Source organism: Cherax quadricarinatus, chromosome 69, assembly GCF_038502225.1.
Source record: "Cherax quadricarinatus isolate ZL_2023a chromosome 69, ASM3850222v1, whole genome shotgun sequence".
NCBI classification, from domain to species: domain Eukaryota; kingdom Metazoa; phylum Arthropoda; class Malacostraca; order Decapoda; family Parastacidae; genus Cherax; species Cherax quadricarinatus.
In genome coordinates, this window is record NC_091360.1 from 22,839,724 (window position 1) to 22,854,103 (window position 14,380).

The 14,380-nt window shown below is 39.2% G+C and overlaps 1 protein-coding gene across 2 annotated transcripts in view; it reads left to right on the forward strand.

Moving 5' to 3' along the window:
• The window catches only part of LOC128701814 (ER membrane protein complex subunit 2), an 85,556-nt gene that overhangs the window by 42,142 nt on the left and 29,034 nt on the right, over window positions 1–14,380 (forward strand). The window contains exons 5-6 of one of the 2 annotated variants that reach the window (XM_070099873.1): window positions 828–984; window positions 10,545–10,559. In XM_070099873.1, the coding sequence (XP_069955974.1) occupies window positions 828–984; window positions 10,545–10,559 (172 nt within the window). The remainder of the gene's footprint in view (window positions 1–827; window positions 985–10,544; window positions 10,560–14,380) is intronic. The other variant, XM_053795722.1, reaches the window with a different exon arrangement.

Genomic DNA, 14,380 nt, shown 5'->3' on the forward strand with positions numbered 1-14,380 from the left:
CTGTGATAGAAGCATAGTATGCAAATACACTATGTGGGAATCTTTGTAGATATTTTTATGATGAGCAATAATGTACATAGTATACAAAAGTAAGTCAGCATAACAATAATATTGTACAGTGGCATAACAGTCCAGCATGTAGGTATTACCAGAAAGTACAGAGCAGGTGTAAGATCCTGGGAGGAGTGTATGTTGATGTAACCAGGAAGTAGAGGGTAGGTGTAAGATCCTGGTTATAGTTGCTACCAGTAAGACTGTTGTAGTAGTGCAGCTTCACTGGACAAACACACAGGCAGGCTTCACTTTACAGCATTTCATTTTAATGCAGTGGTTTTCAGTTATACTCATTCTTCATTTATTCAGACTTCCTACAATAAATACATTCACTCACTATAAGCTAAGGACAAAAATATTTTAAGTAATGTGTGTACTGTAGAGACACTTTTAAGGCCTAACTTTATTGCTTATTTAACCCTTAAACTGTCCAAACGTAGATCTACGTTCACGTGCGTAGCACTCCGACCTTGATTTTCCCCATTTGAAAGCATGTAAAAAACGTAGATCTATGTTCGGAGCCCCCCGCATGTGGACGTAGATCTACATTTGGACAGTTTAAGGGTTAATATATGATAGTGTAAACGTATCAGGTTTTTATATGCATTTGAAAATGAAAGAAAGGCTATTTGTCACTTTTCAGTGATTTTCAATTTACAGCAATAACTTGGAACCTAACCTGCTGTATAAGCAGGGCCCTCCTATACTTAATAAAAGTTATTTTTACTAAGATAACAGTATCATTATGTCTAATATTATTTTCTCTGTGTCAGATTCATGTCTGATGGTGAAGCTTGGCAAGAGTTGTGTGATCTGTACTTGAAGGAAGGTGACTACAGCAAAGCTGCCTTCTGTATGGAGGAGTTAATACTCACCAATCCTCACAATCATCTTTATTATACCAGATATGCTGAAATTAAGTACACTCAGGTAAGATCACATATGCAGGCAAGAAGTGTGTATTTCTGGCTTCCTTGTAATATAATGCTCTTCCTTACTGAATCTTACTTAACAACATTAAACAAAAATAAATGCACAATATTGATCACATCAGATGTTACATAATATAGTTTAGAGATTTTGCCACTGAAGTGGCTAGTTTAGTGTGTACCCCATATCCATCCTATGGACGGTAGTGGCTAGTTTATTGTGCACCCTGTATCTATCCTGTGGTTGGCAGCACAACATATGGATACACAATAGGCCTAGAAACTTGGCCGCAAAAGGGTTAACAGGGGGACATCTGGATTTATATCTGCAGTTAGCTTATCTGTTATAAGCAAATTTAGGACATTTGCTTGATGGGATATTAGTCACTTTTATACACTAATATAATACCAGAGGGGCCACAGATGTATCAGATCACTTTTTAGTTGTAGCTACAGTGAGAGTAAAAGGTAGATGGGATAGAGGAAAATGGAAGCATCAAGTAAGAGAGAGTTGAAGGTTTATAAATTACAGGAAGAGGCAGTTAGGGTAAGATATAAACAACTACTGGAGGATAGATGAGCTACTGAGAGTATAGGCAATGGGGTTGAAGATGTATGGGGTAGGTTTAAGAATGTAGTGTTAGTGTGTTTAGCAGGAGTTTGTGGTTACAGGAAAGTGGGTGAGGGAGGGAAGAAGAGCAATTGGTGGAATGATGATGTAAAGAGATTAGTAAGAGAGAAGTTAGCATATGAGAGGTTTTTACATAGTAGAAGTGATGCAAGGAGGGAGGAATATTTTTTTTTTTTTTTATTATTAACACACTGGCTGATTCCCACCAAGGCAGGGTGACCCAAAAAATAAAAACTTTCACCATCATTCACTCCATCACTGTCTTGCCAGAAGAGTGCTTTACACTACAGTTTTTAAACTGCAACATTAACACCCCTCCTTTAGAGTGCAGGCACTGTACTTCCCATCTCCAGGACTCAAGTCCGGCCTGCCAGTTTCCCTGAATCCCTTCATAAATAAGAACATAAGAATGGAGGAACACTGCAGCAGGCCTGTTGGCCCATACTAGGCAGGTCCTTTACAATTCATCCCACTAACAAAATGTTACTATTGTGAACACTCCAACAGCACGTCAAGTATTAAAAACCATTTGTCTCCACTCACTCCTATCAAACACGCTCACGCATGCCTGCTGGAAGTCCAAGCCCCTCGCACACAAAACCACCTTTACCCCCTCCCTCCAACCTTTCCTAGGCCGACCCCTACCCTGCCTTCCTTCCACTACAGACTGATACACTCTTGAAGTCATTCTGTTTCGCTCCATTCTCTCTACATGTCCGAACCACCTCAACAACCCTTCCTCAGCCCTCTGGACAACAGTTTTGGTAATCCCGCACCTCCTCCTAACTTCCAAACTACGAATTCTCTGCATTATATTCACACCACACATTGCCCTCAGACATGACATCTCCACTGCCTCCAGCCTTCTCCTCGCTGCAACATTCATCACCCATGCTTCACACCCATATAAGAGCGTTGGTAAAACTATACTCTCAAACATTTCCCTCTTTGCCTCCAAGGACAAAGTTCTTTGTCTCCACAGACTCCTAAGTGCACCACTCACCCTTTTCCCCTCATCAGTTCTATGATTCACCTCGTCTTTCATAGATCCATCCACTGACATGTCCACACCCAAATATCTGAATACATTCACCTCCTCCATACTCTCTCCCTCCAATCTGATATCCAATCTTTCATCACCTAATCTTTTTGTTATCCTCATAACCTTATTCTTTCCTGTATTCACTTTTAATTTTCTTTTGCGCACCCTACCAAATTCATCCACCAATCTCTGCAACTTCTCTTCAGAATCTCCCAAGAGCACAGTGTCATCAGCAAAGAGCAACTGTGACAACTCCCACTTTATGTGTGATTCTTTATCTTTTAACTCCACGCCTCTTGCCAAGACCCTCACATTTACTTCTCTTACAACCCCATCTATAAATATATTAAACAACCACGGTGACATCACACATCCTTGTCTAAGGCCTACTTTTACTGGGAAATAATCTCCCTCTTTCCTACATACTCTAACTTGAGCCTCACTATCCTCGTAAAAACTCTTCACTGCTTTCAGTAACTTACCTCCTACACCATGCACCTGCAACATCTGCCACATTGACCCCCCTATCCCCCCTGTCATACTCCTTTTCCAAATCCATAAATGCCACAAAGACCTCTTTAGCCTTATCTAAATACTGTTTACTTATATGTTTCACTGTAAACACCTGGTCCACACACCCCCTACCTTTCCTAAAGCCTCCTTGTTCATCTGCTATCCTATTCTCCGTCTTACTCTTAATTCTTTCAATAATAACTCTACCATACACTTTACCAGGTATACTCAACAGACTTCTCCCCCTATAATTTTTACACTCTTTTGTCCCCTTTGCCTTTATACAAAGGAACTATGCATGCTCTCTGCCAATCCCTAGGTACCTTACCCTCTTCCATACATTTATTAAATAATTGCACCAACCACTCCAAAAGTATATCCCCACCTGCTTTTAACATTTCTATCTTTATCCCATCAATCCCGGCTGCCTTACCCCCTTTCATTTTACCTACTGCCTCACGAACTTCCCCCACACTCACAACTGGCTCTTCGTCACTCCTACAAGATGTTATTCCTCTTTGCCCTATACACGAAATCACAGCTTCCCTATCTTCATCAACATTTAACAGTTCCTCAAAATATTCCCTCCATCTTCCCAATACCTCTAACTCTCCATTTAATAACTCTCCTCTCCTATTTTTAACTGACAGATCCATTTGTTCTCTAGGCTTCCTTAACTTGTTAATCTCACTCCAAAACTTTTTCTTATTTTCAACAAAATTTGTTTATAACATCTCACCCACTCTCTCATTTGCTCTTAACCTCTCTCTTTTTCTCCATATACTCTTCCCTCCTTGCATCACTTCTACTTTGTAAAAACTTCTCATATGCTAACTTTTTCTCCCTTACTAGTCTCTTTACATCATTCCACCAATTGCTCCTCTTCCCTCCCACACCCACTTTCCTGTAACCACAAACTTCTGCTGAACACTCTAGCACTACATTTTTAAACCTACCCCATACCTCTTCGACCCCATTGCCTATGCTCTCATTAGCCCATCTATCCTCCAATAGCTGTTTATATCTTACCCTAACTGCCTCCTCTTTTAGTTTATAAACCTTCACCTCTCTCTTCCCTGATGCTTCTGTTCTCCTTGTATCCCATCTACCTTTTACTCTCAGTGTAGCTACAACTAGAAAGTGATCTGATATATCTGTGGCCCCTCTATAAACATGTACATCCTGAAGTCTACTCAACAGTCTTTTATCTACCAATTCATAATCCAACAAACTACTGTCATTTTGCCCTACATCATATCTTGTATACTTATTTATCCTCTTTTTCTTAAAATATGTATTACCTATAACTAAACCCCTTTCTATACAAAGTTCAATCAAAGGGCTCCCATTATCATTTACACCTGGCACCCCAAACTTACCTACCACACCCTCTCTAAAAGTTTCTCCTACTTTAGCATTTAGGTCCCCTACCACAATTACACTCTCACTTGGTTCAAAGGCTCCTATACATTCACTTAACATCTCCCAAAATCTCTCTCTCTCCTCTGCATTCCTCTCTTCTCCAGGTGCATACATGCTTATTATGACCCACTTTTTGCATCCAACCTTTACTTTAATCCACATAATTCTTGAATTTACACATTCATACTCTCTTTTCTCCTTCCATAACTGATCCTTCAACATTACTGCTACCCCTTCCTTTGCTCTAACTCTCTCAGATACTCTAGATTTAATCCCATTTATTTCCCCCCACCGAAACTCTTCTACCCCCTTCAGCTTTGTTTTGCTTAGGGCCAGGACATCCAACTTCTTTTCATTCATAACATCAGCAATCATCTGTTTCTTGTCATCCGCACTACATCCACACACATTCAAGCATCCCAGTTTTATAAAGTTTTTCTTCTTCTCTTTTTTAGTAAATGTCTACAGGAGAAGGGGTTACTAGCCCATCGCTCCCTACATTTTAGTCGCCTCATACGACACGCATGGCTTACAGAGGAAAGATTCTTTTCCACTTCCCCATGGACAATAGAAGAAATAAAGAAGATCAAGAGCTATTTAGAAAAAGGAGAAAAACCTAGATGTATATATATATGCATGTGCATGTCTGTGAAGTGTGACCCAAGTGTAAGTAGGAGTAGCAAGATATCCCTGTTATCTAGCGTGTTTATGAGAGAGAAAAAGAAAAAGAAACCAGCAATCCTACCATCATGCAAAACAGTTACAGGTTTCTGTTTCACAGTCATCTGTCAGGACGGTAGTACTTCCCTGGGTGGTTGCTGTCTACCAACCTACTACCTATAATATCTGTGGCCCCCTCTGTGAACATGTACATCCTGAAGTCTACTCAACAGTCTTTTATCTACCAATACATAATCCAACAAACTACTGTCATTTCTCCCTACATCATATCTTGTATACTTATTTATCCTCTTTTTCTTAAAATATGTATTACCTATAACTAAACCCCTTTCTATACAAAGTTTAATCAATGGACTCCCATTATCATTTACACCTGGCACCCCAAACTTACCTACCACAACCTCTCTAAAAGTTTCTCCTACTTTAGCATTTAGGTCCCCTACCACAATTACTCTCTCACTTGGTTCAAAGGGTCCTATACAATCACGTAACATCTCCCAAAATCTCTCTCTCTCCTCTGCATTCCTCTCTTCTCCAGGTGCATACACGCTTATTATGACCCACTTTTCGCATCCAACCTTTACTTTAATCCACATAATTCTTGAATTTACACATTCATATTCTCTTTTCTCCTTCCATAACTGATCCTTCAACATTACTGCTACCCCTTCCTTAGCTCTAACTCTCTCAGATACTCCAGATTTAATCCCATTTATTTTCCCCCACCGAAACTCCCCTACCCCCTATATGGAGAGGAAAAGAGAGGTTAAGAGAGTGGTGAAGCAATGTGAAAAAAAGAGCAAATGAGAAAGTGGGTGAGATGCTGTCAACAAATTTGGTTGAAAATAAGCAAAAGTTTTGGTGTTATATTAATAAGTTGAGGAAGCCTAGGGAACAAATGGATTTGATTGTTAACCCTTTCAGGGTCTGTCCCGTAGATCTACGGCTTCAAAGCTAGGGTCCAAGCTATAGATCTATGCCAAAATTCTAGCGGCTTCAAATTTAGCATGAGAAGGCTGGTAGGCCTACATCTAAGACAATGGGTCTGGGTGGTCAGTGTATGCAGTAAACAAAAAATCAGGGCACCCCACATTGCATTATGGGAATGCCATCTCTGTATGCTTTGTTCATCATGTCTTGCAGCAATGAAGCTCTCACTCCCTGGCAAATTGGGGCTCTCTTCTTCCCAAGTTATAGTCTAACACTGATGGAAGTGGATCTGAAGAGGAATTCTGTGGTTTTGAACGATTTAGTACATTGTACCATATGGTACAATGTACTATATGGCACTATGGCACCATATGGTACAGGGTACAGGGACCCTAATGGAAATAAATCACACTTACTTTTTTGGGTTATCTTAGTTTCTCCACACATATGCTGCTATGTATGATAATCTATGTATCTGTATTTGTGTATAGTATTTGAATAAACTTATATACGACACCACATGCACTCAAGCAAGTTTATTCAGGTATACACAAATACATTTACATAGATTATCATACATAGCAGCATATGTGTAAAGATCCTGGGATAACCCAAAAAAAGTCAGTGACTTATTTCCATTAGGGTCCCTGTATCTGTACCATATGGCACAATGTACCATATAGTACCCTATACCATATGCAATTCCAAGGGGACTGAGTACATCCCGTGGCCCTACACCTGGAATAGACAATGAAAATGACATTGATGTGGCTACAATTGGAGTGTATAGACCACTGCGTCAGTAGGTGGTGGTGGTGCCATGAGCATGCAGCATATGGCACCAGCCCAGACTGAGACCCAAGCCAGGACAAAGTGCATTGTCATTCACTGGTGGAAGGAGACAACTGTGGCTGAACTGTATTTGTTTTTTGCAACAATAATCCTTATGCCTCATGTCTATAAGCATACTGTAATATAAAATCATACTGGTCCACAGATGAGTAAGACACCATTATGCATGACACCTTTCAAAGACTTTCACAGACTGTAGCAGTTCTAGGAACATGTCCAGTGACTGTACACATGTAAATATGTAATAGAACATTACTAATATACAACATTTTTCCATGGTTTTTTGTTGTAAACAATTATTGTAAGCAAAAAATTTATGAAAATGTTATTGCAGTTATTGTGTTGAATACAGCGAGTGTACATATATATATTATTCATTATATTGGTCTCACAGGCCACAAAAGTTACTGGAAAAAACAAAATTTGAAAATAAAAGAAAAAAGTTACAAAAAAGTAAAATAAAAAAACGCGACTTTACGGAAGTCGCCAATGTTGCCGCCACCCAGTCATTGAGGGTCAACTTCATACCTCTATATCTTGGAAAGTACTGATTGGAATTTTTTTGTTTTGTTTTGTTTTGTTACCTATAGAAAAATATTACCTTTAATTCTGTTATTTTTTTTTTTTTTTTTTTTTTTTTTTTTTTTTTTTTTTTCAAAAATTTTTGGACCCTGGCTGTCACTCTTGAGATTTGGCCTCTGGACCCTGAAAGGATTAGAAATAGGAGAGGAGAGTTATTAAATGGAGAGTTAAAGGTATCATTAAGATGGAGGGAATATTTTGAGGAATTGTTAAATATTGATGATAGGGAAGCTGTGATTTTGTGTATAGGGCAAGGAGGAATAACATCTTGTAGGAATGAGGAGGAGCAAGTTGTGAGTGTGGGGGAAGTGCGTGAGGCAGTGGATAGAGTGAAAGGGGGTAAAGCAGCTGGGATTGATGGGATAAAGATTGGATTATTGTTATATTGTGTGTTTAGTAGTGTTATTATTGTTATATTGTGTGTTTTGTAGTGTTATTATTGTTATATTGTGTGTTTAGTAGTGTTATTATTGTTATATTGTGTGTTTTGTAGTGTTATTATTGTTATATTGTGTTCAGTAGTGTTGTTATTGTTATATTGTGTGTTTAGTAGTGTTGTTATTGTTATATTGTGTGTTTTGTAGTGTTATTATTGTTATACTGTGTTTAGTACTGTTGTTATTGTTACATTGTGTTCAGTAGTTTTCTTGACACACCATAAGTGTTGTTATTGTTATACTGTGTTAAATAGTGTTCTTGTTAATTATCTTACCTCATGTTAATTTTTTTTTTTTTTTCAACAAGTCGGCCGTGTCCCACCGAGGCAGGGTGACCCAAAAAAGAAAGAAAATCCCCCAAAAGAAAATACTTTCATCATCATTCAACACTTTCACCATACTCACACATTATCACTGTTTTTGCAGAGGTGCTCAGAATACAACAGTTTAGAAGCATACACATATAAAGATACACAACATATCCCTCCAAACTGCCAATATCCCAAACCCCTCCTTTAAAGTGCAGGCATTGTACTTTCCATTTCCAGGACTCAAGTCCGACTATATGAAAATAACCGGTTTCCCTGAATCCCTTCACTAAATATTACCCTGCTCACACTCCAACAGATCGTCAGGTCCCAAGTACCATTCGTCTCCATTCACTCCTATCTTACACGCTCACGCACGCTTGCTGGAAGTCCAAGCCCCTTGCCCACAAAACCTCCTTTACCCCCTCTCTCCAACCTTTTCGAGGACGACCCCTACCCCGCCTTCCTTCCCCTATAGATTTATATGCTTTCCATGTCATTCTACTTTGATCCATTCTCTCTAAATGACCAAACCACCTCAACAACCCCTCTTCTGCCCTCTGACTAATACTTTTATTAACTCCACACCTTTTCCTAATTTCCACACTCCGAATTTTCTGCATAATATTTACACCACACATTGCCCTTAAACAGGACATCTCCACTGCCTCCAACCGTCTCCTCGCTGCTGCATTTACCACCCAAGCTTCACACCCATATAAGAGTGTTGGTACTACTATACTTTCATACATTCCCTTCATTGCCTCCATAGATAACGTTTTTTTTACTCCACATATACCTCTACGCACCACTCACCTTTTTTCCCTCATCAATTCTGTGATTAACCTCATCCTTCATAAATCCATCCGCCGACACGTCAACTCCCAAGTATCTGAAAACATTCACTTCTTCCATACTCCTCCTCCCCAATTTGATATCCAATTTTTCTTTATCTAAATCATTTGACACCCTCATCACCTTATTCTTTTCTATGTTCACTTTCAACTTTCTACCTTTACACACATTCCCAAACTCATCCACTAACCTTTGCAATTTTTCTTTAGAATCTCCCATAAGCACAGTATCATCAGCAAAAAGTAATTGTGTCAATTCCCATTTTGAATTTGATTCCCCAAAATTTAATCCCACCCCTCTCCCGAACACCCTAGCATTTACTTCCTTTACAACCCCATCTATAAATATATTAAACAACCATGGTGACATTACACATCCCTGTCTAAGACCTACTTTTACCGGGAAGTAGTCTCCCTCTCTTCTACACACCCTAACCTGAGCCTCACTATCCTCATAAAAACTCTTTACAGCATTTAATAACTTACCACCTATTCCATATACTTGCAACATCTGCCACATTGCTCCTCTATCCACTCTATCATATGCCTTTTCTAAATCCATAAATGCAATAAAAACTTCCCTACCTTTATCTAAATACTGTTCACATATATGCTTCAATGTAAACACTTGATCTACACATCCCCTACCCACTTTGAAACCTCCTTGCTCATCCGCAATCCTACATTCTGTCTTACCTCTAATTCTTTCAATTATAACCCTACCGTACACTTTTCCTGGTATACTCAGTAAACTTATTCCTCTATAATTTTTACAGTCTCTTTTGTCCCCTTTCCCTTTATATAAAGGGACTATACATGCTCTCCGCCAATCCCTAGGTACCTTCCCCTCTTTCATACATTTATTAAACAAAAGTACCAACCACTCCAACACTATATCCCCCCCTGCTTTTAACATTTCTGTCATGATCCCATCAGTTCCAGCTGCTTTACCCCCTTTCATTCTACGTAATGCCTCACGTACCTCCCCCACACTTACATTCTGCTCTTCTTCACTCCTAAAAGATGGTATACCTCCCTGACCAGTGCATGAAATTACTGCCTCTGTTTCTTCCTTAACATTTAAAAGTTCCTCAAAATATTCTCGCCATCTACCTAATACCTCCATCTCCCCATCTACTAACTCCCCTACTCTGTTTTTAACTTACAAATTCATTCTTTCCCAAGGCTTTCTTAACTTGTTTAACTCACTCCAAAATTTTATCTTATTTTCATTAAAATTTCTTGACAGTGCCTCAATATTAATGTTAATATTAATGTTTAATTTTCTCTTAATTTTTTTGCATGAAAGCGACGCGATCCAAAAGTAGGTGAATGATACTGTGTTGCAGTAATTGTAGCAACATTTGTGTCATAAAAGTGGTGCAGAGTTGCAAAAGTAGACGAAGAATATAATAGCGCAGTAGTTATTGCAAGTAGCAATATATTCACATTTGTAACATCAGTGTTTTATTGCAGATTTCTTAAGCCAGTATTTGCTCTAGTTTACTTACTGTATGGGTATTGTAGTTGTTGTTCAAGAGGTTGAGATCAGGCAACATTACAGCAACCATCATGGTGGTACCTGGATGCTGCTCAAAAGCTCTTGGTCCTCTGAACCAGAGCTTTCCTCTCTCTCCGTAGACCAAATATACAGATGCTGTATGATTCTTACAAGCTTAGTGTTATCAGTATAACACTGGCAACACTACTAGCTTAGTGTTGTCAGTATAACACTGGCAACACTACAGGCTTAGTGTTGTCAATATAACATTGGCAACATTATAAGCTTGGTGTAATTAATATAACACTGGCAACACTACAAGCTTAGTGTTGTCAATATAACACTGGCAGCACTACAATCTTAGAGTTGTCAATACAGGTCCTCCATCACAAATCCGGCATCATTGGGACCTGTAGTGTGCCGGATTACTGAGTTTGCCGGATTACAGAGTGGTTAGGTTAGAATACACTTAATAAAATTAACCAACTTGACTTACACAAGTTCATTGAACACCAGCAAAAATCGAACATTTCCGCTACTTTGAGCTCAATTTCAAGGTACTTTTCGTCATGAAAGCAATCAAAATCATGTCTATTTCTGTAATATATCTTCCATTCTATCAAATGAGACCAAAAAAAAACGAGTATACAACCATAAAAAACATACGAAAATATACCGCAAAGAGGCGGCTAATGGCTGAGAAGTGAACTCCCTTCTTTATTGTCCATCTTTTTTATTTTTGGTGTACATTAAGAAGCATCTTTCAATCATACATTTATTTATTTATTTATTTATTTATTTAGTAATTTTAGCATACATACAGAGGTACAAAAAAATACAGGTAAGAGCAGCATGCCAAAGCCACTTATATGCATAGCATTACGGGCTGGCTTAAAATTAACTTAAGATTAACTAAGTTTTGGAGTGAGATTAACAAGTTAAGAAAGCCTAGAGAACAAATGGATTTGTCAGTTAAAAATAGGAGAGGAGAGTTATTAAATGGAGAGTTAGAGGTATTGGGAAGATGGAAGGAATATTTTGAGGAATTGTTAAATGTTGATGAAGATAGGGAAGCTGTGATTTCGTGTATAGGGCAAGGAGGAATAACATCTTGTAGGAGTGAGGAAGAGCCAGTTGTGAGTGTGGGGGAAGTTCGTGAGGCAGTAGGTAAAATGAAAGGGGGTAAGGCAGCCGGGATTGATGGGATAAAGATAGAAATGTTAAAAGCAGGTGGGGATATAGTTTTGGAGTGGTTGGTGCAATTATTTAATAAATGTATGGAAGAGGGTAAGGTACCTAGGGATTGGCAGAGAGCATGCATAGTTCCTTTGTATAAAGGCAAAGGGGATAAAAGAGAGTGCAAAAATTATAGGGGGATAAGTCTGTTGAGTGTACCTGGTAAAGTGTATGGTAGAGTTATAATTGAAAGAATTAAGAGTAAGACGGAGAATAGGATAGCAGATGAACAAGGAGGCTTTAGGAAAGGTAGGGGGTCTGTGGACCAGGTGTTTACAGTGAAACATATAAGTGAACAGTATTTAGATAAGGCTAAAGAGGTCTTTGTGGCATTTATGGATTTGGAAAAGGCGTATGACAGGGTGGATAGGGGGGCAATGTGGCAGATGTTGCAAGTGTATGGTGTAGGAGGTAGGTTACTGAAAGCAGTGAAGAGTTTTTACGAGGATAGTGAGGCTCAAGTTAGAGTATGTAGGAAAGAGGGAAATTTTTTCCCAGTAAAAGTAGGCCTTAGACAAGGATGTGTGATGTCACCGTGGTTGTTTAATATATTTATAGATGGGGTTGTAAGAGAAGTAAATGCGAGGGTCTTGGCAAGAGGCGTGGAGTTAAAAGATAAAGAATCACACACAAAGTGGGAGTTGTCACAGCTGCTCTTTGCTGATGACACTGTGCTCTTGGGAGATTCTGAAGAGAAGTTGCAGAGATTGGTGGATGAATTTGGTAGGGTGTGCAAAAGAAGAAAATTAAAGGTGAATACAGGAAAGAGTAAGGTTATGAGGATAACAAAAAGATTAGGTGATGAAAGATTGAATATCAGATTGGAGGGAGAGAGTATGGAGGAGGTGAACGTATTCAGATATTTGGGAGTGGACGTGTCAGCGGATGGGTCTATGAAAGATGAGGTGAATCATAGAATTGATGAGGGAAAAAGAGTGAGTGGTGCACTTAGGAGTCTGTGGAGACAAAGAACTTTGTCCTTGGAGGCAAAGAGGGGAATGTATGAGAGTATAGTTTTACCAACGCTCTTATATGGGTGTGAAGCGTGGGTGATGAATGTTGCAGCGAGGAGAAGGCTGGAGGCAGTGGAGATGTCATGTCTGAGGGCAATGTGTGGTGTGAATATAATGCAGAGAATTCGTAGTTTGGAAGTTAGGAGGAGGTGCGGGATTACCAAAACTGTTGTCCAGAGGGCTGAGGAAGGGTTGTTGAGGTGGTTCGGACATGTAGAGAGAATGGAGCGAAACAGAATGACTTCAAGAGTGTATCAGTCTGTAGTGGAAGGAAGGCGGGGTAGGGGTCGGCCTAGGAAGGGTTGGAGGGAGGGGGTAAAGGAGGTTTTGTGTGCGAGGGTCTTGGACTTCCAGCAGGCATGCTTGAGCGTGTTTGATAGGAGTGAATGGAGACAAATGGTTTTTAATACTTGACGTGCTGTTGGAGTGTGAGCAAAGTAACATTTATGAAGGGATTCAGGGAAACCGGCAGGCCGGACTTGAGTCCTGGAGATGGGAAGTACAGTGCCTGCACTCTGAAGGAGGGGTGTTAATGTTGCAGTTTAAAAACTGTAGTGTAAAGCACCCTTCTGGCAAGACAGTGATGGAGTGAATGATGGTGAAAGTTTTTCTTTTTCGGGCCACCCTGCCTTGGTGGGAATCGGCCGGTGTGATAATAAAAATAAAAAATAACTAAGCAATGATGAAATCAGTGATAAAACATTATTGTAAACAGATAACTATAAAGCACAAATGAGTATTACAAAGACAGGTCATATGGTTGCATGCATTGCTGTACATGCTGTAGAATGGAGTATTCTGTTAGATAGTGTATTTAAAAAAATAACAAAGTTAGATTGGGTCCTAGGTTTAACATTTGTGTGATATAATTGTGAGTAACATTTAGGATATACAATTTATAAGGTTCAGTTATTCAGTATTTATTTGGTTTTGAGTGAGTAAGTGATCTTTGAGAAGAGACTTGAATTTATAAACAGGTAGTGTTTCTTTTATATTTACAGGTAATGAATTCCAGATTTTAGGGCCTTTTTTATGTGCATTGAGTTTTTGCATAGCGTGAGATGGACACGAGGAACATCCAAGAGTGATCTGTGCCTTGTGTTATGGTCATGTGTTCTGTTGAGGTTGGCAAGGAGATGTTTGAGGGGAGGGTTAATATCAGAGTTAAGTGTTCTGTGTATGTAATAGGTGCAATAATAAGTATGGATGTTTTGTATGGTGAGTAGGTTGAGTGTTTTGAATATTGGTGGAGTGTGTTGCCTGTAGTGAGAATTTGTTATCATTCTAACTGCAGCCTTTTGTTGGGTAATTAGTGGTCTGAGATGGTTAATTGTTGTTGAGCCCCATGCACAAATTCCATAGGTGAGATAGGGGTAAATAAGAGAGTGAATCTAT